The sequence below is a fragment of the Podarcis muralis genome, chromosome 9 (assembly GCF_964188315.1).
Source record: "Podarcis muralis chromosome 9, rPodMur119.hap1.1, whole genome shotgun sequence".
NCBI classification, from domain to species: domain Eukaryota; kingdom Metazoa; phylum Chordata; class Lepidosauria; order Squamata; family Lacertidae; genus Podarcis; species Podarcis muralis.
Genome location: NC_135663.1, coordinates 71,738,733 through 71,766,685, shown reverse-complemented (window position 1 = coordinate 71,766,685; position 27,953 = coordinate 71,738,733). Strand labels below are relative to the sequence as shown.

The 27,953-nt window shown below is 45.8% G+C and overlaps 1 protein-coding gene across 3 annotated transcripts; it reads right to left on the bottom strand.

Annotated features, from left to right (window-relative positions):
- Positions 1 to 5: 5 nt before the first annotated feature.
- LAP3 (leucine aminopeptidase 3) lies at positions 6 to 27,507 on the bottom strand. Of its 3 annotated transcripts, none has more exons than XM_077934411.1 (13): positions 27,031 to 27,507; positions 20,500 to 20,615; positions 20,271 to 20,325; positions 15,517 to 15,622; positions 13,682 to 13,841; positions 11,775 to 11,939; positions 10,155 to 10,313; positions 8,552 to 8,676; positions 6,260 to 6,348; positions 4,280 to 4,382; positions 2,946 to 3,025; positions 1,375 to 1,484; positions 6 to 548 (listed from the first exon to the last, which is right to left on the bottom strand). In XM_077934411.1, the coding sequence occupies exons 1-13, from the start codon at positions 27,490 to 27,492 to the stop codon at positions 347 to 349; spliced, it is 1,932 nt and encodes a 643-aa protein (XP_077790537.1). In that variant the 5' UTR covers positions 27,493 to 27,507; the 3' UTR covers positions 6 to 346. The 3 variants fall into 3 exon arrangements, with proteins under 3 accessions (XP_077790537.1, XP_077790538.1, XP_077790539.1); XM_077934412.1 differs by lacking the exon at positions 27,031 to 27,507 and adding an exon at positions 26,876 to 27,004; XM_077934413.1 differs by lacking the exon at positions 27,031 to 27,507 and adding an exon at positions 24,410 to 24,498.
- Between the last annotated feature and the right edge of the window lie 446 nt (positions 27,508 to 27,953).

Genomic DNA, 27,953 nt, shown 5'->3' with positions numbered 1-27,953 from the left:
ACAAGACGTTTTCAAATAGATATTTATTGTGACAATTTTAGTTTCCATTCAAGTTGCAAAACATGATAGTTCAAAGTGATCTCTCCTTCAATATTAAATGTCTAAACAGAATATTCGTATGTCTGGTCATCATAAAAAAGGGAAGTATAAGAGATCCTTGGTCAGTAAGGTTTTTTTTAACAAAATAAATTTGCAGTTCATCATTGCATTTAGAAATACGCTGAAAAATCCATGTTGTGGATATTTTTCTTTTCCTTCCTGTTTAATTAATACACACTTCTTCAGCAGTTTTGAAATTAACTCAAACTGATTTTAAGGCTTGGATTTTCTATAATTGCACATCTAACTATTTTCTGAATGCCTGCTTGTCTTGACTCAGTCGAGCAATAAACTCTACTAGAGTCCTTGTGGGCCGTCCTGCCATGCCCTTACGGAGGTAGGGAATCTCATCTTTATTTCCCATCACACCTGCAATATCTAGGTGAGCCCAGTGAGGGGCGGTCACAAATTCTTTCAGGAATGCAGCAGCTGTACATGCGCCACCAGATCTAATGGGAAAGAAACATAAAATATGAGTGGATTACTTTAATCTGTTTACTTATAGGAGTAAAGAATTATAAACCAAACTGTACAGCACCAAGGAGGCTCAATTCAGACATATCATCAAACCATGGTTTGCACCAGCAATAGTTTCAAAATCAAACCATAACTTGTGCTTCCAAAAGTGCAAAAGGAAAAATGGTTTGCCTGCTTTAATTTTCTCCTCTCAGCACTCAACTTTGTAAGTAGACTCTCATCTTCATGGTACAGTAGCCTCCGGAAGCAGAGTTAATAGCTGTAACTATGGTTTATCACGATGCCAGGCCATAGTTACCACAAGCCATGATTTACAAACCCACCTCAAACATCTTTTTTTTAAAAAAAATCTTGGCTGATTGCAAGTTACAGTTGTACCTTGGAAGTCGAATGGAATCGTTTCCGGAAGTCCATTCAACTTCCAAAATGTTCGGAAAACAAAGCACGGCTTCTGATTGGCTGCAGGTCTAAACCACAGAGCCTAGGGCTTGCCGATCAGAAGGTCAGCAGTTCGAATCCCCGCAATGGGGTGAGCTCCCGTTGCTCGGTCGCTGCTCCTGCCAACCTAGCAGTTCAAAAGCACGTCAAAGTGCAAGTAGATAAATAGGTACAGCTCCGGTGGGAAGGTAAACGCCGTTTCCGTGCGCTGCTCTGGTTTGCCAGAAGCGGCTTAGTCATGCTGGCTACATGACCCGGAAGCTGTACGCCGGCTCCCTTGGCCAATAAAGCAAGGTGAGCGCAGCAACCCCAGAGTCGGCCACGACTGGACCTAATGGTCAGGGGTCCCTTTATCTTTACCTGTATTTTCCAAGGTTGTTGATGTCTGCAAGCTGACAGTCCGTCATCTGTTTTGTATAATGTTCAAAGAGAGGCATCCTCCAAACACGGTCTCCTGTCAAGATGCTAGCCTACAAATGTAAATGCATTGTGAGTAAAGGAAGTCAGTAGCATGAAAAACTTCAACAGATAGGATTGTTTCACTTTAAGTTCATAAACCACTTACTTGGTTGTAATGAAACCTAAGCAGTTTACCATGAAATATTAAAATCATCAGCAAAAACAGAAACACTTTTAGCAACATTTAAAAATGATTTTAACTGCCATTTTCTCCCCGACATCAATGAATGAGACAGGACCAAAGAGACCTGAGCATGGTGTCAAAACATCCTTAAAAACTGTAATTAAGGATGTACTATAGTGCTATATAATTATGTTTCACAATTAAAAGGTTCTTGCATAGCATTTTAGAATGGCCTTGTGCACCAGGCAAAGGATTAATCTAGCACAAAATGGAAGGAAGAAGTTCCACCAAAGAAGAATGGATAAGTAAGATAATAGACCAGGGGTCTGCAATCCGCGGCTCTGGAGCCGCATGTGGCTCTTTTACACCTTTGCCGCGGCTCCGGGGCAGATACTAGCGAGGGGAGGAGGCGCATTGTGCGCCCCGACACTCCCCACTGTGGCGGGTGCTGTACTGGCTGTGACATCGCATGGGGGCGGTGCGTGCGTTAGTCACGCACCGTCCCGACGTCACCTTCCCGCCCGCTGTCAGATCGGAGGGCAGCGGTGCGCATGCTTTAAATGTCGCAATGGTTTTGCGGCTCCCAGGTTTTTTTTCTTCGGAAATGGGTCCAAGTGGCTCTTTTTGTCTTAAAGGTTGCAGACCCCTGTAAGAGACTATGCAGAACTGGCAAAATTAACAGCAAAATTAAGAGAATCTAATATTGAGTGCCTTGTGGAAGAATGGATGCCTTTTTTTGGACTATTTAAAGAAATATAGTATGATGTGAGCATGTTTGAGCTATAAGCAACAGAAGTAATTAGATTATAACATTGCGGTTATGAATTAGTTGATAGAAGATAGTGTGCATCAGAAGGAAAGAAACAAAACTCCATGGAAAACGGGGTGGGAAGTCAATAAAAATAACAGAAAAGACAAAATTGTGTTTTGATTGTTTCTGTTTAGAATGTTGAAACTTAGTAAAACATAATGGGGAAAAAAGATTAATCTAGCACAACACTCTGGGAATGGCTAAAACAAGCTGGGAGCTTGCTCTCACCACCTAGTTCACAAGAGGTTTATAACCTTCCAAACAGGAGGTTCCATTTTTTCAGCTTTTGTGGCTAACAGTTGTTGACAGGTTCCTAATAATATTGGTCTAATACAGTGTTTCTTCTCAAACTTGGGCCTTCAGATGTTGTTGGACCACAACTCCCATCATCCCTGACCACTGGTCCTGATGGCTAGGGATGATGGGAGTTGTAGTCTAACAACAGTTGCAGACCCAAGTTTTAACACCGGTCCTTTCTTTAAAGCCCTTTAAGTTAGTAGCCATCTTCACATCTGTTTATCCGTGCTGCAAACATACCTCATACAGATAGTTCCACAGCTGGTGTGAATTGGTGAAAACCCCGGTAGCTGCAGATCCTAGTGCGATATCCATGGCACCTATACAATATTACACAGATCAAGTTATTAACCCATCATTTCATAGGGAGTTACAACAATCTCTTTTGCTCTCTGCTTCTAAACACATTTCTATGACCTACAGAAGGCATAATCTTACATATTTATACATGGGATTGTGTCAGACTTTGGTTTGTTCCTGAAGATGCAATGCATTCCTACCTACAGTCTAGTTCAAAACAAATAGTGCTTAGTTGCAAACACGCTAAGTCATGGGTTGTAATCTTGGCTTGTTTAAGTAACCTTTGTTTTAAATCAGGATTCTTGGTCTGCGAGTAACGCTAAATCAAGATTTGTTGAAGAAAGTCAACTTGGCATAAATCCTCTTGGCTACATGGGAGAAGAGGGGAGAACGTGAGCCTGATACTGTCAGTTTGCATTTCTTCGTATTGATCTGATGTGCTACTCATTGTACTTAATTCAAGAGGGTTACAGAAAGTGTGAAAGAGGCAGAAGCTTTTTGTTCGGGTTATTTCTTCTGAGAAGCTGAGTACAGCTGGTTTAAACTGGTTCTGTTATCTTACTGTCAAGATCATGCTGACTACAGTGGTACCTCGGGTCAAGTACTTAATTCGTTCCGGAGGTCTGTTCTTAACCTGAAACTGTTCTTAACCTGAAGCACCACTTTAGTTTATGGGGCCTCCTGCTGCTGCTGCGCCGCTGGAGCACGAATTCTGTTCTCATCCTGAAGCAAAGTTCTTAACCCAAGGTACTATTTCTGGGTTAGCGGAGTGTGTAACCTGACGCGTCTGTAACCTGAAGCATATGCAACCCGAGGTACTACTGTATAATAATCAGGCCAGAAGGAGCCTGGGTTTCACTCACTCGCTTTCTCTTTCTATCTGTTTGTTCTGGTGTGCTGTAGTGCTAAGGTTTAGTCTTATTATAAGTATTGTTAAGTTTCATTGTAAGTGCTGCAACTGGATTTCTTATGGACAGTGCCAATCCTGAATGGACTGGATTTGTGACCATTATGTTCATTTGCCTTCAGCAGCAGTAAAAGCTCTGCTGGATGAAGTACAATTACCTCTGGTCTATTTGGGGGCAATTCTGCATTGTGTTTAAGTTTTATCCTCCCCAGAAGAGGCTCGGGCAACGGACACTTTATGCTTGCTGAAACCATACATGTAGCGCTAAACTAGTTTAGCATGGCCTGGGGATCATCCCAACACTATTCCACATCTGGAGTTGAATGTGGAAGCCAGAAACTTCAAAGAAAAAAATAAGAATAGGTACCTGTTAATGTAGCAGCATCTACAATAGCTCTTGGATTAAAGCTGTGTGCGTAGCAAAGGGCATCCGCCAGGACCAACCTTCCTTCTGCATCTGTGTTGTCAACCTTTCAAGATGAGGAACGCCCCCCAAAATAAGAGAATGATTATTATTTTTTGCTTTATTTGTTCTTAGACACCAACAAAATACAAAAAAGAGACTATTTACATCATTTGTTACAAATGACACCATTAACCAAACAAGATAAATTTATATAATTGACAATAAATCTTCTTGTAATTCATTGACTTCCCGTCTTCTCCATACTTCATTTATAGTCTACTAACTTTCTGCATAAACCTATCTATTTATTTTGAAGGGACGTGGGTGGTGCTGTGGGTTAAACCACAGAGCCTAGGACTTGCCGATCAGAAGGTTGGCAGTTTGAATCCCCGTGACGGAGTGAGCTCCCGTTGCTTGGTCCCAGCTCCTGCCCACCTAGCAGTTCGAAAGCACGTCAAAGTGCAAGTAGATAAATAGTTACCGCTCCGGCGGGAAGGTAAACGGCGTTTCCGTGCACTGCTCTGGTTCACCAGAAGTGGCTTAGTCATGCTGGCCACATGACCCGGAAGCTGTATGCCGGCTCCCTTGGCCAATAAAGCAAGATGAGCGCCACAACCCCAGAGTCGGCCACGACTCTGGACCTAATGGTCAGGGTTCCCTTTACCTTTATCTATTCATTTTACAGTAAAATATCATTTCTCCTGTATCTTTATTTCTTACTTAGTACAACTACAGAGGTTATTCAAAAGCAGCGACCAAGTTTAGACTTCCAACAGTTGTTTTTAAGATATGTTTTAAGAGGTTCCCATTTTGTAATAAATACTTGTTTGGACTTCTCTTTCATTCTTTCAGTAAACTTGGCTAATTCTGCGTACTCTACTAGCTCCTGTAGCCATTCTGACCTCAAAGGGGTTTTATCACTTTTCCAATTACTTGCAATTAAAATCCTTGCGGTAACGGTAGCATATAGAAAAATATATTTCGCCTTCGGAGGAATATCCGATCCTGTGATTCCCAATAAGAAGGCCTCTGGTTTTGACGATTTAATTAAAAGTAATATATGCCATAAAAAATTAATTAACCAGCCAATAGCTTAGCATTTCAATAGCCCTTATAGCGTTCAAGACTCCTCACACATACTCTCTTAGCAATCTGACAGTAGCCCTATAAAGTTGGCCAGCACCAGTATTGTTTTCCACTCACACCGCGAATGGAGAGAGGAGGGGAGGCTGAGGAATAATAATTTGCTTAAGGGCTCCTGGGACGCGGGTGGCGCTGTGGGTTAAACCACAGAGCCTAGGACTTGCCTAAACCACAGAAGGTCGGCGGTTCAAATCCCCGTGACAGGGTGAAATCCCGTTGCTCTGTCCCTGTTCCTGCCAACCTAGCAGTTCAAAAGCACGTCAAAGTGCAAGTAGATAAATAGGTACCGCTCTGGCAGGAAGGTAAACGGTGTTTCCGTGCGCTGCTCTGGTTCGCCAGAAGCGTCTTAGTCATGCTGGCCACATGACCCAGAAGCTCCCTCAGCCAATAAAGTGAGATGAGCGCCACAACCCCAGAGTCGGTCACGACTGGACCTAATGGTCAGGGGTCCCTTTACCGTTACTAAGGGCTCCTAGCATGGACCCTTGGAAGCAAAATGAGGTGGTCGAATGGGGACAGAGTCAATTTAGACTGCATGTGATTGGGTGCAGCTTCTGTTACAGCATCCCTTTGCGCTAAAAACTCACTGCTAATTTTAAAACGAAATTCAACTCATCAGAGAGAAAGGGTTGAAACCAGCCCATTCCTTGTTGCTCTAATTCCAACTGCAAGAAGGGCTGAATTTTTAATGCACAAGAGAGCATTAAAAACTAATTGTCTCGCTCAGCTTAATGTGATACCACCGGTCCAAATGCAGCTCAAACCACCTTTGCTTACACAAGCATCTTAAAAACATACCTGAATTGTTTTCCCATTCATGGCCTTCACGACATCTCCAGGCTTGTTTGCCTTCCCACTGGGCATGTTTTCACAAAGGGGTGTCAAGCCTGAGATTGGGGAAAAAAGTCAACTGCTGTTGCAATTTGACATCACACTCCAACATTATTTGGTGTTTGTTATTAAAAGCTTAGTAATCCTGTTTTGATGGGACGCGGGTGGCACTGTGGGTTAAACCACAGAGCCTAGGACTTGCCGATCCAGAAGGTTGACGGTTTGAATCCCCACGACGGGGTGAGCTCCCGTTGCTCGGTCCCTGCTCCTGCCCATCTAGCAGTTTGAAAGCACATCAAGTGCAAGTAGATAAATAGGTACCGCTCCGGCGGGAAGGTAAACGGCGTTTTCGTGCGCTGCTCTGGTTTGCCAGAAGTAGCTTAGTCATGCTGGCCACATGACCCGGAAGCTGTACGCCGGCTCCCTCGGCCAATAAAGCGGGATGAGCGCTGCAACCCCAGAGTCGGTCACGACTAGACCTAATGGTCAGGGGTCCCTTTACCTTTAATCCTGTTTTGAAGGTTTACCTCAAAGCTTTGATGAAACCTTTTCTACTACAGTGGAACCTCTATTTGCGACCATAATATGTTCCGGAGGTCGAAACGGGTCGTTGGGAGAGGCGCCGTTGTGCACTGGCGGCAATTGCCATCTTCTGCGCATGTGCGAATGACGGCAAACCCGCCGGTTACTTCCGGGTTTGCCGCAGTCACGACTTGGAACCACCATCAGAAGAGACAGTGGTAAATAGAGGTTTGACTGTACTGACATTTTATTTAGAAGATGTGTTCTTCCTTTGGTGCCAAGTTACTGGAAACAGAGGCCCAACCTGTACCACACACTTAAGGCACTTTAAACCATCATGGCTTCTTCCCCCAAAGGATCCTGGGAAACGCAGTTTGTTAAGGGAGCTGAGAGTTGCTTGGGGTCCCCTATTCCCATCAAAGATCTACAGTTCCAAGAGTTCCACATTAAACCACTCTAGAGACTCTACCTTTGCGAGGGGAACAGGGGTCACTGAACAACTCTCAGCACCTCTAAAAAACTGCAGAGAGGTTGGAGAACAAGCAAGAAGCCATGGGGGCAAGCCAAGGCTGCAGGAAAGTTCAGGGAAGGACCATAGCTGTGGTAGCCAATGCGTGCTTTGTTCGTGTGCGTGAGTTCCTACGCTCAACCCCTAGGCTCTCCAGACAGCAGATCAGGGAATGTCTTCTCTGTCCAAGATCTTGGAGAGTCACACTGCCAGTCAGAGCAGAAAATCTGGGCTAGGTGGAGCTAACACGCGTCTCAATATACAGCATGTTTGGAAAGCGTGTTACTGAAATACTGTGGGATGTAAGAATCAGGTGCAGTCAAACACAACATTGCTAGAGCAGACATGAAGGTTGTCTCAGTCCTCCAGCTGGAACTTCCTCCTTTGCAGGACTGAGATGAAACTTCCTATGTGTAACTTGAGATGGGCATGCCTCTCAAGAAGCTGCTAGAACCAGAACCACAGGCGGGCGACCATCTTGTCTCTCTTGTCGCCATCTTAACAACAGCACTACTAAGATTCACCCTTGGCTCCAGCCCAAGAGAAGAAAAGGGGGGCTTTCTCTCATAAGGAGATAGTCACCACATTTAAACTACAGTGGTACCTCAGGTTAAGTACTTAATTCGTTCCGGAGGTCCGTTCTTAACCTGAAACTGTTCTTAACCTGAAGCACCACTATAGCTAATGGGGCCTCCCGCTGCCGCTGCGCCGTTGGAGCACGATTTCTGTTCTCATCCTGAAGGAAAGTTCTTAACCCGAGGTACAATTTCTTGGTTAGCGGAGTCTGTAACGTGAAGCGTATGTAACCTGAAGTGTATGTACCACTGTATGTTCTAACCTTTGGTACCACTGTATGTTCTAACCTTTCAAGTCTGCCTTTTGGGAACCTTTGTGTGAACAGATGATTACTTATGAGTAAACGTTTTATACTTTACAGAAGACTGCGTAGCGTTTTATTTTAGGAGGGATGAAACGGGGAAAATACCAGGAAATATTTACAGAGACTCTAACGAGTCTGAGCAAGCGATCTGCTGTGCGCGTGTTTAAAAAAAGGGGGGAAATGTTAACTCTGCTGATTTTGTTGAACTTGTAAAGACAAGTTGGGATAGGATATCTTAGACAATATATCCTCCCCCACATCCCTAAACATTCCCACAAATACCCCCATGGGTCTTTCTGTGCCTGGCTCCTTTTACGCATTCTTCACCCGCTCCTCCTATTCCACTTACCGATTAAATTAATGGGCAACTTCAGTTCCGCAGCTGTCACAATGGCAGAGCAGATGGTGGCTGCTCCTCCCATATCGGCTCTCATGGCATCCATGTTGGCAGACGGCTTAATGGAAATGCCGCCACTGGAGAGAAGCGGTCACAGATTACCACAACCAGGTGTGAACGGAAGGCTCCAATTTCTGAACGCAAATGGCTGCAACTACCAACACCTCCCTTCCCACATCTTGCCCAAATATACCTTTGATAGAAAATGACCATTTTCCCCTTTCTAAAAAGGCACACCCATGGAAAACATGGCATTGTGTTGTGTACAGTTGTCCCTCCATTTACAAATCCAGCAGAGGCATCTGTGAATGGAAGGAGGGTGGGACGCTGTTTTCACAAATCCCCCCCTTCTCCTGCAGCTGCTTGTACCACCTCTGCTGTTCCAAGGGTCCCCCAAGACTCTGGAACAGATTGGGAGGGTCACAAAGAGGACAGGAATTACCATATTTTTCGCTCTATAACTTGCACATTTTCCCCTCCAAAAATTAAGGGGAAATGTGTGTGTGTCTTATGGAGCGAATGCAGGCTCCTTGGCTTCAGCGATAGCAACGTGAAGCGTCCGAAGCGCAGTGGGAGCACTCCCACCGCGCTCCGGAGGCTTCGGGTTCCTTTCGCTGAAGCCAGGAGAGTCTTGCTCTCTAGGCTTCAGCGAAAGGAACCCGAGGCTATCTAGAGAGCGATAGGGGTTAGTGTGCACTGACCCCTCTCGCTCTCCAGATAGCTGCCTGAAGCCTCCGGAGCGCAGCGGGAGCTCCTGCCACGCTCCGGAGGCTTCGGGTTGCCTTCGCTTAAGGGTAGGTGCCCCTTCAGCTAAGGCGCAGCGCCCCTTCAGCTAAGCGGGAGGAGAAATGGAAGGGGCTCCGTTTCTCCTGCCGCTTCGCTGAAGGGGCGCTGCGCAGAGAGGGGGAGAATTTTTTTTCTTGTTCTCCCCCTCTAAAACAAGGTGCATCCTATGGTCGGGTGCGTCCCATAGAGCGAAAAATACAATAATAAAATTCAACTCCCACCTTCTATTGGCAGATGCCTCTACTGTATCCAAGAGCCTTTCACGAATGCGAGGGCACAGATTACTGCTACCCCCTGTGCTATGGAGTCCACAAACTTGGCAGGAAAAATCTGGAAGCAGATACTAGATAACTGCCTGTGTTCAACTATACAACAAAAGCCAAATGTTCTCAGGGCAGTACACAAAGAATTGATTTCCAGGCGATACAAAAAATTCTGTCTTCACACATGCAAGTCACCGTTTCAGGATGAGAGATTAACATGTGTGAATGGGGATATAATTATAATAAATAAAACCAACATCTATGCTAACTATCGGATGATTAGTTTTCCCAATACTGGGTGTCAAAGTAATGTTGAATCACCTAACTGATTAATCATTAAAGAGGGTTAATCACCCAGTAACCCTGCAAATAAATCAACAGCTCTAACTGAAATATGTGTACTTTGGAGAAAAGGCAGTTCTCTGATTGCTTCTTTCTTTGTTGATTAAAGAGAACACCTGACTGGATTTTCAGATTTTGCTTCCAAAGGTATGCACAATACTTACCTATCAAAAGTAATTCCTTTCCCAACAAACACCACTGGAGGTTCACTGGCATCACAGCTTCCCTTATAGTGGAGCTCCAAAAAGACGGGTGGTTCATCAGAGCCTTTGGCAACACTCAAGAACGATCCCATCTCTTTTGCTTCTATCCAGGACTTATCCCTGGAACAATGGAAAAGCATCCCCAGTTTGCAAAAGGGCACAAATTCAACTGCAGAGTCTCAATCTACAGTGGTACCTCGCAAGACGAAATTAATTCGTTCCGCGAGTTTTTTCTTCTTGCGAGTTTTTTGTCTTGCGAAGCACGGTTTCCCATAGGAATGCATTGAAAATCAATCAATGCGTTCCTATGGAAGCCGCCTTCAGACCAGGTCCGGGGACAGTCTGTCCCCCGACCTCTTCTGAAGGCTGGGGGGGGGGGGGGGAAACAAGGGCTTTTCTTCCCACTGCCAGCCTTCAGAAGGCTGTTCTGAAGGCTGGCGGTGGGAAGTAAAGCCCTTCTCCCCACCTCCCACCCCGCAAGCTCCGGGGACAGGAGGGCTTTGCTGCCAACCGCCAGCATTTTAAAAGCCCCCGGAACAGTGGAGACTTCTCCGCTGTCCCGGGGCGATTTTAAAATGCTGGCGGGCGGCAGCGAAGCCTCTGCTGTCCCGGGGCGATTTTAAAATGCTGGCGGGCGGCAGCGAAGCCTCCGCTGTCCCAGGGCGATTTTAAAATGCTGGCGGGCGGCAGCGAAGGCTTCGCCCATAGGGAAATTCGTCTGGCGAAGCACCTCAAAAAACGGAAAACTCTTTCTTCTTGCGAGTTTTCCGTCTTGCGAGGCATTCGTCTTGCGAGGTACCACTGTATCTGCAAAGCTGTATCTCCCCCTGCCCCCCAAATTATAGGGCAATTACAAAGCAAAAGACCTAGTTTAACCTTTTGCTTTATTCTGTTTATAAGGCATTTTAAAAGTGATTGTCCTGCGGTTTTTGACCACAAAAGTTAAACCAAAACAGCCTTCTCTTTAAATGAAGCTGGATACAGTTCTGTTCTGTATATGAAAAAAGCAGCTTCTCTGTATAAGCAAGCTTGGGGCAGGAAAGGAAGGAGGCAGGGGAAGAAACATAGATGGAAAAGTAACATGGGCAGTTGCTCTTTTGAAGTTTCTGGCAAACCATCCAGAGCCAATTTAGTAAAGAACAGTCCCAAAAATTCTGCTTTGATTGGGTGAGCCACCAAAACTGAATTGAAAGCCAGGACTTTCCAGACAGCAAAGCAGAGGAAGATATATTTACTTAAGACTTCATAGCAATTGGAAGGTTGGTGGATTTTATTTGCTGCATTATTTGTGGGTTTTTTAGCTTAAAATGATAACTTGACAACAGCTATCAGGTCCGAGTGGTTTGACACATTGCATCAAACTTTTTTTGGACTACTGTAGCTGAAGTGAGGAAATTTATCCTTTTCCAATGCAGGACCAATGCATGCCAATTCCCTAATCCTACTAGCAAAGGTAACCCAAGGAGAGGTCTATAAGCAGCACTGATTGATCACTAGCTCACAGCAAGCAACTGAAAGCAGGCACAAATCTAAGAGTTCTCACTCGTGCCACTGGGAGAGAATTATTTCAACTGAACTTACCTTACATGGACAGTTGCATCGCTACTGACACTTTTAAGTTTCTTTTCAATAATTTCAGCAAATCGGGTAGGCGTGATGTGGTTGGCTGGACCTTCCATGAGGGATCTGGCCAAGTTCTGTCCCTTGGCATAGATAAGGCCTTTCCGCCAGGCCTCAGCTCCATCGCTAAACAGGAATACAGGAGGATAATCAATAAAATATCATCACAGAACTGAAATGCCATAAATCAGTGACTCTCCTTCTACCGGCAAACATTGCAGAACTGTAGAATTTTAAGCTGGTTGACCAGATGAACAGGGACAACCAAACCGCAAACATCAACATCAAAACCTTACTCTTGATATTTGAAAGGTTTGGGAAAGATAGAAAAAATTTGTCTGGTGCCAAAGAGAAATGAGGGCCGGTGCCAGGAGAACTTCACTAGGTAGAGACGACCACCCACCCAGTCATTATCCTCATCAGATGGCAGAGGGACCTAGAGAATAGTCTTCAAAGATGACCAGAGTTGAAGTGGGAATAAGTATTTCTTCCAGTTACCCAGACACCAAGCTACGGTATGTAGGCCATTAAAACTAAGCACCATATTCAAATGTAGCAAATGCCTGACCAAAATCAGTAAGCCACGCTTCCAGAGTCTAAATCTAACATTTATTTAGTACGAGTTGTATGTCAGCCACCACCCCAATATAGACAATGCTGGCATTTGAAGAGGACTTAGTTCATTTTCATTTGGAAGGTTTGATTCTCACTTCTCGTACAGGTCTCATTAAAGAGTACCTTACTTTATCTATGCCTTAAAATGTAAAGGACCCCTGACAGTTAAGTCGAGTCGCGGACGACTCTGGGATTGCGATGCTCATCTGTCCGCAGACAGCTTCCGGGTCATGTGGCCAGCATGACAAAGCTGCTTCTGGCGAACCAGAGCAGGGCACGGAAACGCCGTTTACCTTCCTGCCAGAGCAGTACCTATTTATCTACTGGCAATTTGACATGCTTTCAAACTGCTAGGTTGGCAGGAGCAGGGACCGAACAACGGGAGCTCACCCTGTTGCGGGGATTCGAACCGCCGACCTTCTGATCGATCAACAAGTCCTAGGCTCTGTGGTTTAACCCACAGGGCCACCCGCGTCCCTTACCTTTCTATAAAAAGGAAGTCTTTGCAAATAAGACCCTGGCATTTTCTTTTTGAACTCAAAAAAGGGGGTTCAGATTACACCCTCCATGCAATGAAAGAATGTGTCAACCAGCAACACACACAGTGCCCCCTGCTTTAAGCTGGCATGTGAGGAGGGCTCATAAGTATGCCAATATATGCACATACAACTCCTTTATGTAGAAGCCAGCCTGACTGGGAATGGTTGCCTCTTTCTCGACACACAGAACCCACATACAGTGGTGCCCCGCAAGACGAATGCCTCGCAAGACGGAAAACCCGCTAGATGAAAGGGTTTTCCGTTTTTGAGTTGCTTCACAAGACGATTTTCCCTATGGGCTTGCTTCGCAAGACGAGAACGTCTTGCGTGTCTTGCGATTTTTTTTCGCTCCCCCCCCCCTTTTCTAAGCCGCTAATAGCCTTTTAGCCGCTAAGCCTTTAATAGCCGCTAAGCTGCTAAACCGCTAATAGCGCTAAACCGCTAATAGGGTTGCTTCGCAAGACGAAAAAACCGCTAGACGAAGAGACTCGCGGAACGGATTATTTTCGTCTTGCGAGGCACCACTGTACTGGGGGAGGGGGCATGGCCGTTGTGGACATCACCAACAGTGGATGGGGCTAATCCATGTCTTCCCCCACCCCAAGCCCCCTTTACATATTCTTTCAGCATGTGATGACCCCTTTTTAAGGGAAAGAGGAGCAAGCACGTTGACCCCGGGCACCATCCAAATGTTATTTCTCCGACAATAATCACCTCCCGTAGAGCTGAACGTCCACCACAGGCTTCTTTTTTTGCTTCAGTTCATCGTATTCGTAGAGTCCTAGGGCAGCTCCTTCCGCCGCAGCCTGAGCGTCGCCACAAGAGTCGACTTCCACACAAGGGACCTCCAAGTCCTGAACCTGCCTGCATCCAGCTGAAAAATAATATATATTTTCTTTAATTTTCAAATATCTTTATTGAAGCTTAACATATATACATAATAACCAAAATTCCCAATGTGTCCCTCACATAAAATATAGTATCTAAATTACAACAGCTGCATAATTATACACTTAATTATAAAGCCCATCACCCACCCTCTACTTCCCTCCACAGCAATTCAACTTCTGTATACAGTGGTACCTCGGGTTAAGTACTTAATTCGTTCCGGAGGTCCGTACTTAACCTGAAACTCTTCTTAACCTGAAGCACCACTTTAGCTAATGGGGCCTCCTGCTGCCACCGCGCCGCCGGAGCCCGATTTCTGTTCTCATCCTGAAGCAAAGTTCTTAACCTGAAGCACTATTTTTGGCTTAGTGGAGTGTGTAACCTGAAGCGTATGTAACCCGAGGTACCACTGTATTTCTTTCTACCTTTCCCCCCTTCCATTCTATAATAAATTATTTTTGTTAAATTCTTATTTTTCTTTCTTTATTTGTTTTGCTATTGCTTACATTTTTTATTCTAAGCTGAATAATAATATACACGTTTGCAAAACATTAAGAACTGGAGATTGGTGGGGGAAAGAGAAAGGAAGGGAACAGGCAGATTTTTTAAATTTAATCAGGCTCCGTCTATCCGGTATTACAAATCAACTCGGTAAAGTTCATGTCACCAGTTAAGACAACTCAAAGGAGAAGCTGGTTTATTAATATATGGCCCATTAGTGCACTTGGGATACATTTATCAAGCAACTTCTACCTGCAGGCAATTCAGCAAGAGTGAGAGAGTGCCTCACCCACAATTGGCCTGTGGCAGTGATGACTGAGCAATTACAACAGGCCAAAGTCTGCAGCCATTATTTTGAGCTTATGCCATTATTAGTACCTTGGGTGCTAATAATGCTTATTTGGCATTTTAAAAAGCCACATCTGCACGCAATGCCTGAGAGTGGTTTGATTTGCAGCACAGGCCTAACCACATCTACTCGGAAGTAATTCCTACTGAAATCTTTTGGACTTACCCTTGGGTAAGTAGGTAAGAAGCAGAGACATCACCTTGCCAACAAAGGTCCGTATAGTAAAAGCTATGGTTTTCCCAGTAGTGATGTATGGAAGTGAGAGCTGGACCATAAAGAAGGCTGATCGCCGAAGAATTGATGCTTTTGAATTATGGTGCTGGAGGAGACTCTTGAGAGTCCCATGGACTGCAAGAAGATCAAACCTCTTCATTCTGAAGGAAATCAGCCCTGAGTGCTCACTGGAAGGACAGATCGTGAAGCTGAGGCTCCAATACTTTGGCCACCTCATGAGAAGAGAAGACTCCCTGGAAAAGACCCTGATGTTGGGAAAGATGGAGGGCACAAGGAGAAGGGGACGACAGAGGAAGAGATGGTGGGACAGTGTTCTCGAAGCTACCAGCATGAGTTTGACCAAACTGTGGGAGGCAGTAGAAGACAGGAGTGCCTGGCGTGCTCTGGTCCATGGGGTCACGAAGAGTCGGACACGACTAAACGACTAAACAACAACAACAAGAAGTAGGTACAGGAGTGCAGCCTGGGTCACTAGCTCTAAGAGGCACTAGCTCTGAAACCAGCAAGTATCTTCACAATGCAGCACGTCCCATTTAATAGATTACAGAACAACTCACAAGAAAAGAAAAAAGTTAACCTGCAACAGCTGCCCGTATGTTTTCTTTGTCTTCATTCCAGTTTTCTTGGTCATTCACTCCGACTGCCTTCTTGCCCAGGCCAACAACAACTACGCTTGAAAAGTCCTGCAGGAATCCAACAGCAAAGAAACTTATTTAATCCTTTCAGGAAAACCAACGACACCCTGTAATTATGAAGAATACTTTGAAATATGTTTGTGTTGCTTTTTCGTTATTAGCATGCCAGAATACACTAATGCTCCCTTGCAGAAGCTCAACTGAAATTAATGGGAAGCTTATATTTAAGGCTCCACAGGGACCTGAACGTCTTAAGAGTCCGTCCCTGGAGATGAGATGGAGGAAACTGTAGGCTTCCAGATGTTAGACTTCAACTTCCATCAGCCCCAGCCTGGCTTTTAGGTGGTCACTTTGAGGCAGCGCAACAAAGCACCTCCCTTTTTAATTTTTAAGAAAAGGTGTAACTCAGCATATTTGAGAAACTGCTTTTTAAAATTCGAGTTTTCTTTTCATCTGTATCATTTAGGTGTTGTTTGAATGGCGAACTACCTTGAATAAAGGAGATACACATTTTATAAAGTAAGAATCTGACACAGCCATTTACCGTATTTTTCGCCCCATAGGACGCACTTTCCCCCCTCCAAAAATGAAGGGGAAATGTGTGTGCGTCCTATGGGGCAAATGCAGGCTTTCGCTGAAGCCTGGAAAGCGAGAGGGGTTGGTGCGCACCGACCCCTCTCGCTCTCCAGGCTTCAGGAAGCTATCCGCAAGCCCTTGGGAGCCCGGTGGGAGTTCCCGCTGGGCTCCCAAGGCTTGCGGACAGCAGCCTGCAGCCCGAAACCGGGGGAGTTCCCGCCGGGCTCCCTAGGCTTGCGGATAGCAGCCTGTTCTGGGGGCTGGGGTCGGGGGAAGCTCGGGCTTCCCCCGCCCCAGCCTGGGGGGAAATGATTTCTTTTCTTTATTTCCCCCCAAAAAAACTAGGTGCGCCCTATGGGCCGGTGCGCCCTATGGGGCGAAAAATACGGTAACTGGAAATCACAAGAGGTAAGAAACAAGAGACATTCAGGACACTGAAAAGTATAACATGCGACATGATCACAAATCTACTCTTCAATCCAAACTTTTCCTACACACAAACATCACATGATCTTGCACCAGCCATGATTTCCAAACTTTTCAATCACCCATGCATGCTTTCTTTCTTTAGATATTTACTTAAACTTGCGCCACTGGGCTCTTGAAGCGACTCTCAGCACAGATGAGAGTAACTGAAACCCTTTGCAAGATTCTTCCCTTTCAAAAATGGCGAAGAGGAATAGTGGGAAGGACATAAAAACTGTTTTTATATACACACATCCACCCAATTTGATCCTTCCAGTAGCACCTTAAAGACCAACTAAGTTAGTTCTTGGTATGAGCTTTCGTGTGCATGCACACTTCTTCAGATACACAGTGTGTATCTGAAGAAGTGTGCAAGCACACGAAAGCTCATACCAAGAACTAACTTAGTTGGTCTTTAAGGTGCTACTGGAAGGAATTTTTTTTGTTTTGACTATGGCAGACCAACACGGCTACCTATCTGTAACCCAATTTGATGTTGAAGAAGTACGACAGTAAGCCCAACGGTGAAACGTACCACAAAGGGTCATATATAAAAGATTAGCACCAAGCACAGGATTCCTAAAAATGACTTCAGGAGAACTTGGTGCAGATCCTGTGGGTCTGTTACACATTCCCTGCCAAGAAAACGCTTGCTCCAAAGCTTTTATGCAGTGCTCTATGTTCACACCAAAAACATAGTTTTCACTGTGTCCAGGACTTTTAACCCTGTGACCCCCGCAGAGGTTACTGAACTACAACTCCCATCATTCCTCACTATTAGTCATGCCAGCTGTAGCTGAGAGGAGCTGGAAGCCAACCACCTCTGGAGGGCCACAGATTCCCCAATGCTGCTCTAAGCACCTCAGGTCCACTCTAAAGGAGATTGCATCATAATAATGTTACTCATAAATGCTGATTAGCTGCAGTAGATCACCTCAGAATAAAGAGATAAACGCTGGTTTCAGTGACATTCAAGCCAAGTTCCTCTTTATTTTTTTTAAAACCCTCTTTATCTCAGTATTCCAGTTTTCTCACTCAGCATTAATTGTCCTGTCTTGCCAATTCAGCATTAACTGTTCAACTGCTCTTATCTCTGAATTACCACATGCACCCAAGAGCCCTTTACTATTCCTGAAGCTATGAACAGCAGTCGGTTCTGCTAATTCCCCATGAAGTGGGGATGGGGAGATTTTAAAACACAACATGGGCTGCCTGGAGGAGCTACTTTCTTCCACTGCCCACATCCGTTTGAACCTGAAATGGTTTGGGGTGGAGGTGGGATTTTAATTCTCTTTTTCCCACCCTTGGTTCAGTACCACCTTATAAGGATTCAGTAGCAAACCCCACTCTGCACACAGACCTGCCACAATCCTATCTAGTTTGGCTGCATCCCGTTGGTTCCAGAGAATCAATAACAGATAGCTGCTGGAAAGGCAGTGGTGAGATTTCACTTTCTCAGTGTTAATATGGTATGGTGACCTTTGGGTGCATTTGAACACGGGGATTATTGTGTCAGTTTCCCTGGTTACAATGCTAGTGCTTCTGCCTCGATTTCTAATGTTCCTTTTACACCACAACCATGAGAATGGGAGGAAAGAAATGCTTGCCTGAAAACTGCCCCAAATTTTGTCCTGCGAGTGTGGGTCATGAAACCCCCTCTTTAGGAAATGACTTTGGGTTTCTAATGTACTGAGAAGATCACTGCAGAAAAATGCACTTACAAATTAAGAAAGGTGGATTGGGAAGTCCAAATCTGGAATGATACCATCATGCTTATTTATTGACAAGTATCAAAGATTGGCGGGTGGCGCTGTGGTCTAAACCACTGAGCCTAGGGCTTGCTGATCAGAAGGTTGGCGGTTCGAATCCCCACAATGGGGTGAGCTCCTGTCATTCGGTCCCTGCTCCTGCCAACCTAGCAGTTCAAAAGCACTTCAAAGTGCAAGTAGATAAATAGGTACCGCTCCGGCAGGAAGGTAAACGGTGTCTCTGTGAGCTGCTCTGGTTTCGCCAGAAGCAGCTTAGTCATGCTGGCCACAGACCTGGAAAAAATGTCTGCGGACAAACGGCAGCTCCCTCGGCCAGTAAAGCAAGATGAGCGCCGCAACCCCAGAGTCGTTTGCGACTGGACTTAACTGTCAGGAGTCCTTTACCTTTACCTTTTACCTGATGAATTGTGGAGCTATGGCTTTTTGACTGCTATACTGCCATGTCATGCTCATTTCCATTCACACCCACGACACAGCAGTGCATGTCTACAGACACGTCACCACTTTACCTGGGCAGGTGTGCTTCTGTACCCCTGTTCAACCATGAGAATGGGAGGAAAGAACCGTGTGCCTGAATACTGCCCCCAAATTTTGACATGCGAGTGTGGGCCATGAAACCCCCTCTTTAAGAAATGTCTTTGGGTTTCAAATGTACTGAGAAGATCATTGCAGAAAAAGGCAATAACAAATTAAGAAAGGTGGATTTGGAATTGCAAATCTGGAATGATACAATCATGCTTATTCATTGACAAGTATCAAACACTGGAGACCTGCTGATGTTCTTAATCTCCCGAGTTGGACAACCGTACATATAAAGCCTTTGGTTGGGTGGACAGTATTAGGATCAAAATATCTGAAAGTCCCAAAAACTCTTGAACCAATTAAGTCAGTTAGAAAGATATGGAATATACTAGCCATGAAAACCAGAGGAAAACAATAGAACGAAACTCCCACAATTCTCCTGGTTAAAGTCAGTCACTAAAGGGGTGTGTGTGTGTTAAGTCAAGAAAGACTTTATTTTGTGAGAGTGCTGCTGCAAATAACACCACACCACACCACACAGGAGCTGCAGTTATAGCCATCTCAAAGACATGAATAATTCAAAGCATCCATTCATAGCATTCTAAGGATACACGACATTTTAGGACACATTGCATACATCGCTCCAACTCCCGGCGCATGTGAATTTTGATTAGGCAGCCTTCAGCATGCTCTCTGCATGATCAGCTAGTAGACAACTGCCCATTGCGACTCCTTATTTCACCATACTTTGCTTAAGCAAGTATTACCCAAGTATTGAACTCCAATCATCCGAGTTGGGTTGGACTCGATGGCCCTTGTGGTCTCTTCCAACTCTATGATTCTATGATTCTATGAGTGTCTACTTTTGCACCTTTTTGCCTCACATAACTAGCGAAACAGTGCACATTGCAAGTTCTTCATGTAGCAGAAAGGCAGTTTAACCAAAGCCACTGCCATTCCCTTCATACTTACGGAGAGCACAGCAAAACCAAGGTAAATGGAAACTCATCAGTAAAAGGGATTTTTATTTTTCCTTTCTTAATATGAGTTTTCCCTTCACTTGGTTTCAAGTGGATATTTTCCTGGAAGCAATTAACATGGAAATTAGTGCTACACTTCCATTAGCTTCCACTAGAATTCCAAAAGTGACTTTTACACCACGTGAAAGATCATATAAAACATGAAAATTTTCAGATAGGAAAGTGTCGGGGAGTTGAAAAAAAGTGCTGACTGTAACCTGATACTCATAAGTCTTATTGAATGTAATGAAATGCTTTGAAATATTCGATGAATTGCTATTTTAAAACAACAGCTTTGGAGGCATAAGTTAGGTTAACATACTTAAGAAAACAGTAAATCCATACCTGATGCAAGCCATGAAAGATGCGGGTTTTTCCTTTCTTCAGTGGAGGTCCTGAACTAGAACACAAAACAAACATGAGATTAAGAGTATCGTGGTCTTCGATTGAGCTATCCCACGTTGTAAGCAGGTATCTGCTCCTCAGCTGTGTACAAGGCTTGCTTCTCCCTGGATGGTCTCATGCTATTTCATGACTGCCAAATAAACAGAAGGGAACCTGTTTTGGTACCTACATTGCCAGCAACTCTCTGAGCTTCCCAGACACGACTCTGTCAAAAGCGTCTCCTGCTTCAGTAAACTGGACAGGCCCCTCTTCTTTCTTGCCGACAAAGACTCCTAGGACAAGGCCCTTAAAAAAGAGAAGAAAAAGAGGGTTGCTTTTTAGATGCTGTCCTACAAAGCAACTGCAAATTACCTCCAGGGGTTTGCAGGAAGTGAAGGAGGAGCTTTTAATAATAATAACTATTATTATTATTACTACCGTATTTTTTGCTCTCTAAGACTCACTTTTCCCCTCCTAAAAAGTAAGGGGAAATGTGTGTGCGTCTTATGGAGCGAATGCAGGCTGCGCAGCTATCCCAGAAGCCAGAACAGTAAGAGGGATCGCTGTGCAGCAATCCCTCTTGCTGTTCTGGCTTCTGAGATTCAGAATATATTTTTTCTTGTTTTCCTCCTCCAAAAACTAGGTGCATCTTATGGTCTGGTGCGTCTTATAGAGCGAAAAATATGGTAATTATACCCTGCCCATCTGGCTGGGTTTCCCCAACCACTCAGGGCAGCTCCCAACAAAACAAAAAAAGCGATAAAATATCAAACATTAAAAACTTCCCTATGGACTATAATGCTGCATCAACAACCCCAGACCTAGCCAGCTTGACCGAAGGTCCATAGCTGTCAACTTTTCCCTTTTCTTGCGAGGAATCCTATTCGGAATAAGGGAATTCCCCTTACAAAAGGGGAAACGTTGACAGCTCTGTGATGGTCAGTGATTAGGGGAGAAGCAGCCCAACAACTTTCAGAGAGTCATAAGCTCCTCATCCCAGAGACAGAACAAAGCAATTCAGAAAACAGTCTAGAACAGCCTTTCTCAACCTTCGGGTCCTGGATGTTCCTGAACTACAACTCCCATCATCCCCAACCATTGGCCATGGTAGATAGGAATGATGGGAGTTGTAGTACAATGACATCTAGAGGCCCAAGGTTGAGAAAGGCAGGGCTAGACTGCAAAACAGTGGCGGGGAACTTCCATCGTGTAGGACCAAGAGTCAGTTTTCCCCTAACCATGCCCACCTGCTCCATCCGGCTGCCATATGTACAGCCAGGTGTGGGACAGGGAATGATGCAACTGCAAAGGTTTCAAGCACACTTCTGATTGTTCCTTGGCAAGTGGGGTTTGCTGATGGCAAACTCTTTGAAGTTGTCGCTTTGGAGGTGTGATTTGGATTCGAGCACAGACAGCAGAAGGCTGTGATTAGGAAAAAGTCGTAGCCCTGTGGCTGAATGAAGGCGGCTGGCGCTGAGATTGAGCCAAGCATGAGAAAATCAGGCAAGAAGAGCATTGCACAAGTTGGGACATAAAACATTCTGCCTCCTGTTGAACCCAAGACCTGCAGGCAAAACGAAACTCAACGGAAATGTAAAATGGGATACTGTAACATCAGGGAGATAAAGGACGCGGGTGGCGCTGTGGGTAAAAGCCTCAGTGCCTAGGGCTTGCCGATCGAAAGGTCGGTGGTTCGAATCCCCGCGGCGGGGTGCGCTCCCGTTGCTCGGTCCCAGCGCCTGCCAACCTAGCAGTTCGAAAGCACCTCCGGGTGCAAGTAGATAAATAGGGACCGCTTACTGGCGGGAAGGTAAACGGCGTTTCTGTGTGCTGCGCTGGCTCGCCAGATGCAGCTTTGTAACGCTGGCCACGTGACCCGGAAGTGTCTCCGGACAGCGCTGGCCCCCGGCCTCTTAAGTGAGATGGGCGCACAACCCCAGAGTCTGTCAAGACTGGCCCGTATGGGCAGGGGTACCTTTACCTTTACCTTTAACATCAGGGAGACAGATTTTAATTGGTCCATTTGACTAATTTATTACTGCATGCCCCCAATTCATCAGAAAACAGAGACTGCAGACTGTAGTTTCTATAGCAAGTTGCCTTTGTGGGTCTAAAGACTGTTCCTTATGTAGCAATATTCTGTCTCATGGCAAATACTGGATGGGCGATCTATATCACAGCCTCCAACTGCACAAGTTTAAACTAGTTAGCAATTCATGGATAAGTATAGGAGGGGGAAAAATAATGAGTGGAAGAACCAGTTGGGAAAACCAAGGAAGGTGATGAGAAGAATGATACCAAAGTCCGCTTGGTTATTTATTGAGCAAGGAAAAGCCACTTGTCAACTTTTAAATGCTGCACTTTGCCTTAAAGGGCTTCGGAAAACCAGTCTGTGCACACACCTTGACTTCACCGAATGAGCCACTGAAAAACTACCTTTGTGCGAAACTTATTCTGGAATGAACATGCTAATCTGAAAGTAGTCAAGGAGTCTGCATATAACGTGTAAAGCAATATGGAAGTCTTTAGGATGGGAAATTGTAAGGCATATACAGTGGTACCTCGGGTTAAGTACTTAATTCGTTCCGGAGGTCTGTTCTTAACCTGAAGCACCACTTTAGCTAATGGGGCCTCCTGCTGCCGCCACCTAATTTCTGTTCTTATCCTGAAGCAAAGTTCTTAACCTGAGGTAATATTTCTGGGTTAGCGGAGTCTGTAACCTGAAGCGTATGTAACCTGAAGCGTATGTAACCCGAGGTACCACTGTGTGTATGTATGTGTATATTCCAAACTAATTGAAGTACCACTCTCTTTGCACTGTTCAGGAAGATGCACACTGAACAATAGACACAGACATCCTAGCAGGACAGGCACACTCATTGGGAAAGAAGACCTTATCTTGCCCACCCAGCCCCATTCACAGGGGAAAAGATCATCTGATCTGACCCGGTTTCTCTCTTCAGCTATTCTGCTTGCCTCAGCAGCATTCCTAAGTCCAAACTAGATGTTACAAGGGGTCCTTTCCTTATTCTTTCCTCCCTCTCGGTTTTGTTTCCTGAAATCAGAATGGCCTTGGCAGGATACAGACCTGAAGAGAGGACAAGTGGCTGGAGGAGCTTTCCCCTCTCAATCATTTTTCAGCTCAAAATCTGAATTCAACTTGCTTTTCTCCCCCGTCCGGGATGGGGGAGATATGACAAGCAGCTTGGAGAGACACAACCCCAAAATCATACTCCCTGAGCTGCTTTTCATGTCCTTGGACTGAATATTTTACAGAGACGAATGGCTTAAGCAAGCAGACTCTCCGTCGGCTGAGACTTGCCCCCTGCCCAGATTGCTTTTGCTTAAAAAATAAAATAAAATAAATCATTATACTGGGAAAGGGAAGAGAGACTGCCCTGTAATATCCAATATTCTTTTTTTGTATTTCATTTTATAATGTATGTAAAACATAGAGAGCAATTATAACAGGTGAAATGTAATATCCAGTTTGACCAATTCAAGGCGCCCACAAATTATGAAAGCACTTGCAGAACAGAACGCAGAATTTATCCTTGTTTCGCTGTGTACCCAGCACTCATTCCGCATCCTTCACTTCATTCTGTATCCTGCGTCTCCAGACTCTCTGAGTCAATGTTTTTCAAGCTAAATAAAAATAAAAAGGCACGACCCTGTTCCAACTAAGCACTTTTTAATAGTAGATCAATTTCAACCTGAGCTGCCTTTTCAGTACCTTTAAAAACACAATTTTAGATGGCCTTGCCCATAAAAGTGCACCTCTGCCTAAGCCAGCTCATAAAATGCCAGCTTTCTGACAAGAGCAATGCTTCAGGAAAATATCTAAAACAAGCAGGCACATTTTTAATCTTTGTTGGAAGCCGCCCAGAGTGCCTGGGGAAACCCAGCCAGATGGGCGGGGTACAAATAATAAATTATTATTATTATTATTATTATTATTATTATTATTATTATTATTTGTGCAAAACTCCTATTCATAGCACGGACATAATGCACATGGTTTGCACACTCTCCAGCCCTCTGCAACCATGCCATCAACCAGCTAACTGAACACTTTCCACAATACCACCCTTACCACGCACCTTATTTACACCCATGACACTGCCGTGTTGATCCGTTGCCAGCTGTATTTGAAGCTACGCACTCGGTAGAGTCTGCAGCCTTTATAGAAGAGGGAACCTTAGTCCCGCCTCTGCAAAGTCTCCTAACAGGTCCTGCCCACTTCATTAACCATAAACGCAGCTCTTTGAGGCTGGGCGTGGCCAAGAGGTGGAAGTTTGTGGGAAGATTTGGCTCCTTTCCAAAAACAGGCAGGCGAAAGCCTTGTGTTGTGTTTCTGATACACAGTGGTACCCCTGGATGCGAACAGGATCCGTTCCGGAGCCCCGTTCACACCCAGAAGCAAACGCAACCCGTTTCTGCGTGTGTGGCCGCTTCTGCGCATGCGCGTGACGTCATTTTGACCATCTGTGCATGCGGTGAAACCCGGAAGTAACACGCTCAGTTACTTCCGGGTCGCCGCAGCGCGCAACCCTAAAATACTTATCCCGAAGCTACTTCAAGGTATGACGGTACCTTGTTGCTCATCTCAATTTAGGTTGGCCCAAACCAAATGGAACAAAGCAAGCAGGATTATTTCCAAGAGGTTTCTGGTTCCTGACGAGGACACAGTAGATCCACAGGATACTGCTCATGTTACAGAGACCCAAGACACAAAAGCCCCTCCATAGCTACTGAATGGCCTTTATTACATAAAAACACAAGAGGCCAGCTGGATCACACCAGCCTATGTGAGGCCAACAAAGTGGGAATGAGCAGAATAGCATGCATGATCCCCAGTAATTGACATTCAGAGGCACAATGGAAGTAATATATAGCCACTGTGACACGGAGCCATTGAGAGCCTTATTTCCCCATTCATTTCAGAGGGCATAAAGGGGAGTTTTGCTGGACTCACAGAAATCGTTCCACATATGCAATGGATACAACCCTCTCTTTGGGTTGCCACATTCACACAAAATGCTAAAACCAAGGTTGGCACTACCCGCAGAAACAAAATGGAGACAAAACAGCGGACTTGCACAGTTCACCCTAACCTCCTCCCACGCAGTCAGGTGCGGGGTTCAATGTTACTTGCCCCGATTCCCAAGTTGTCTTTATGTGTGAAACTGGAATTATGATTTAAATTTCAAAATAAACTGTACCTCAAGGGGTGGGGAACCTGTCTGTGGCCGTTATAGATGTTTCTGCAGTACAACTTCCACTATCCCTCACGGGATGGGAGGTGCCGTCTAACATATCGTCCCCGTTTCCTGGGGACAGTCCCCAGATTTACAAATCTGTCCCTGGACAAAAATCCGTCCCCGGATTTCATTTAATGTCCCCAGATTTATATTTTAAGTGTTGTAGATTTATTAGTAGGGAATGAATGTTGCATGATTGGTTCAATGGCACAAGACACATCATATGGGGGACTTCCGGCAAGGCAAAATGGCGGGCGCCACGGCAGTGAGCAGCTCCTGAAGCCAGCCAGAGCCAACTGCGCTACCAGGCTGGCTCCGGGCTGCTGAGACTGCCACTGCCACTGCGCATCAACAGGGGGAACCGCTGACCCCCCACACCACGACCCAAATCGAGCCGGAAGTGAGAGTGCCCAGCCACTCGGCCGACTGCCCAGTGGCGCTCCAAGGCCAGTAAAAACCCCAGAGCCGATGCAGGGAGGAGGAAGAGAGAAGGAAGAGGGAGAAAAAAGAGGGGAGCCCCAGCCTTGCTGCATCGCCACCACTGAGGAGAGGTAGAAGAGAACCAGGAGGGCAAGGACACGTGGCCGAGCCCAGGCCTGAGCTGTGCCTACTCCATGGCGGCTAGCGCTCCAAGAGAGCAGGCTGGGCCCAGAGGAAGGCCGCGTGACAGAGACCACAGAAGAGAAGATATTACTTCTTCTTTTTTAATCTTCCCCCCTCTTTTTTTTTTTTAATGTCCCCAGATTCTTTGAAAAAAATCTGGTATCCTTAGTCTAACAACACCTGGCAGGTGACAGGTTCCCCAGCCCTTCTCTAGTCCATTTCAAAACCTACCAGTTGCAACCTGTGAGCTCTGAAGCTGCCTTGCTTAACAGACTACTGGAGTTTCTTACAAACCACGGTTCCTGGTTAGGATGCAAAGGCAAGCCAAGGACAGGCACTGCATAGGACCTCCTCCCTAGTGTCGTTGGGCATGTGCAGAGTATCTTTTTTTTCCGTGAGAAGGAGCAGCTATTTAATTCAACCAATAGGAGGCAGGGGCTATTTCTGGCATGGAAAATTCTTGCAGCTCAAAGGGCTGGACTACATGACCCTCCAACTAGACCATGCTAGGATTCCACGGAAGCGCAGTTTCTGGCCCGTAAAGCCGCTTCCTTCTCATGCCGGGCAGGCCAAAGGCGCCGCACCGAGGCAAGCCCAGCATTTGCTGCGCCACCAACCGCGCGCCCCAGCCGACCTTCCCCACCCCGAGCGCGCAAAGACGCGCGTAAAGACGCGCGCTGCCCCCGCGTTGCGCGCCATCACCTTTCTCCTGTCGCCAGCCGGCCGTTGCTCCGCCATGCTTCTCCGCCCTTCGCTTAGTCCCTCCCTCGCTGCTCCCGGCATGCCCGCTTTCCCCTCCCTTCCCCGGCACCCACCAGCTCCCCCCGCATCTCCCCGGGGCGCCCGAGGCTCGCTACCTGCTGTTTCCTGGCGCGCCCGGCGCCCGTGGCCAAGGTGGCCACCGGGACGCGGAGCTCCTTGCCGCGGACCAGGAGGAGCCGCCCGCTCGCCAGCAGCGGCGCCAGCAGCATGGTCACCCCCCGCCGTCCAGCAGCGATCACGGGGCCGCAGCGAGAAGGAAGGCCCGCCTCGAGGAGAGCGGCTCCGCCGGCTGCGCATTCCTCCGCGCGCGCCTCCCCTGGGCCGGGCGCGCCGCTGGCTCTTTCCCCGATGCGCCTCTTTGTCTCTGTATTGCTATGTATTGCGGTGAACCGCCCGGAGATCTTCGGCTGGAGGGCAGTATACGCATTTAATAAATCGTGATGATGATAAAAATAAAAAGCGGCGACTTTCCCTCCGCGTAAAGAGGGGAAATAAGATAAGAAGCACCAATTAGTAGCCAGTCCAATTCCTGGCGCGTTGGTTGATCTAGTTCCCATCAACCTTATTTTTTCCCCCTTTTAATTTTTTAAAAATACTTTTCAAGTTTATACATTTCACTAGTTTTACAGTCATCTTGACATTGGCTTCCTTCCCCCTCTTTCTGTGGTTCCTTAATTTTTAGTATCTTCTGCATATCCAAATTAATTTGCTCATTTATTCATCTTTTCATTTCATTATTCATTTACAGTGGTACCTCGGGTTAAGAACTTAATTCGTTCTGGAGGTCTGTTCTTAACCTGAAGCGCCACTTTAGCTAATGGGGCCTCCTGCTGCTGCTGTGCCGCCGCTGCACGATTTCTGTTCTCATCCTGAAGCAAAGTTCTTAACCCAAGGCAATTATTTCTGGGTTAGCGGAGTCTGTAACCTGAAGTGTATGTAACCTGAAGCGTATGTAACCCGAGGTACCATCATCTTTAAATAATCTTATGAAACTGCAGGTCATTACAGTAATCCTGCC

What these genes read in the sequence shown, in the direction of transcription:
- LAP3 (XM_077934411.1), bottom strand. Translation starts at nt 27,492, where the DNA reads ATGGGAACTAGATCAACCAACGCGCCAGGAATTGGACTGGCTACTAAT. An exon ending in GGCGCGCCAGGAAACAGCAG is followed by an intron (nt 20,616 to 27,030) that starts GTAGCGAGCCTC and finishes CTCTTTTTTAAG; the next exon opens with GGCCTTGTCCTAGGAGTCTT. An exon ending in TGTGGAACTATCTGTATGAG is followed by an intron (nt 1,485 to 2,945) that starts GTATGTTTGCAG and finishes TTACATTTGTAG; the next exon opens with GCTAGCATCTTGACAGGAGA.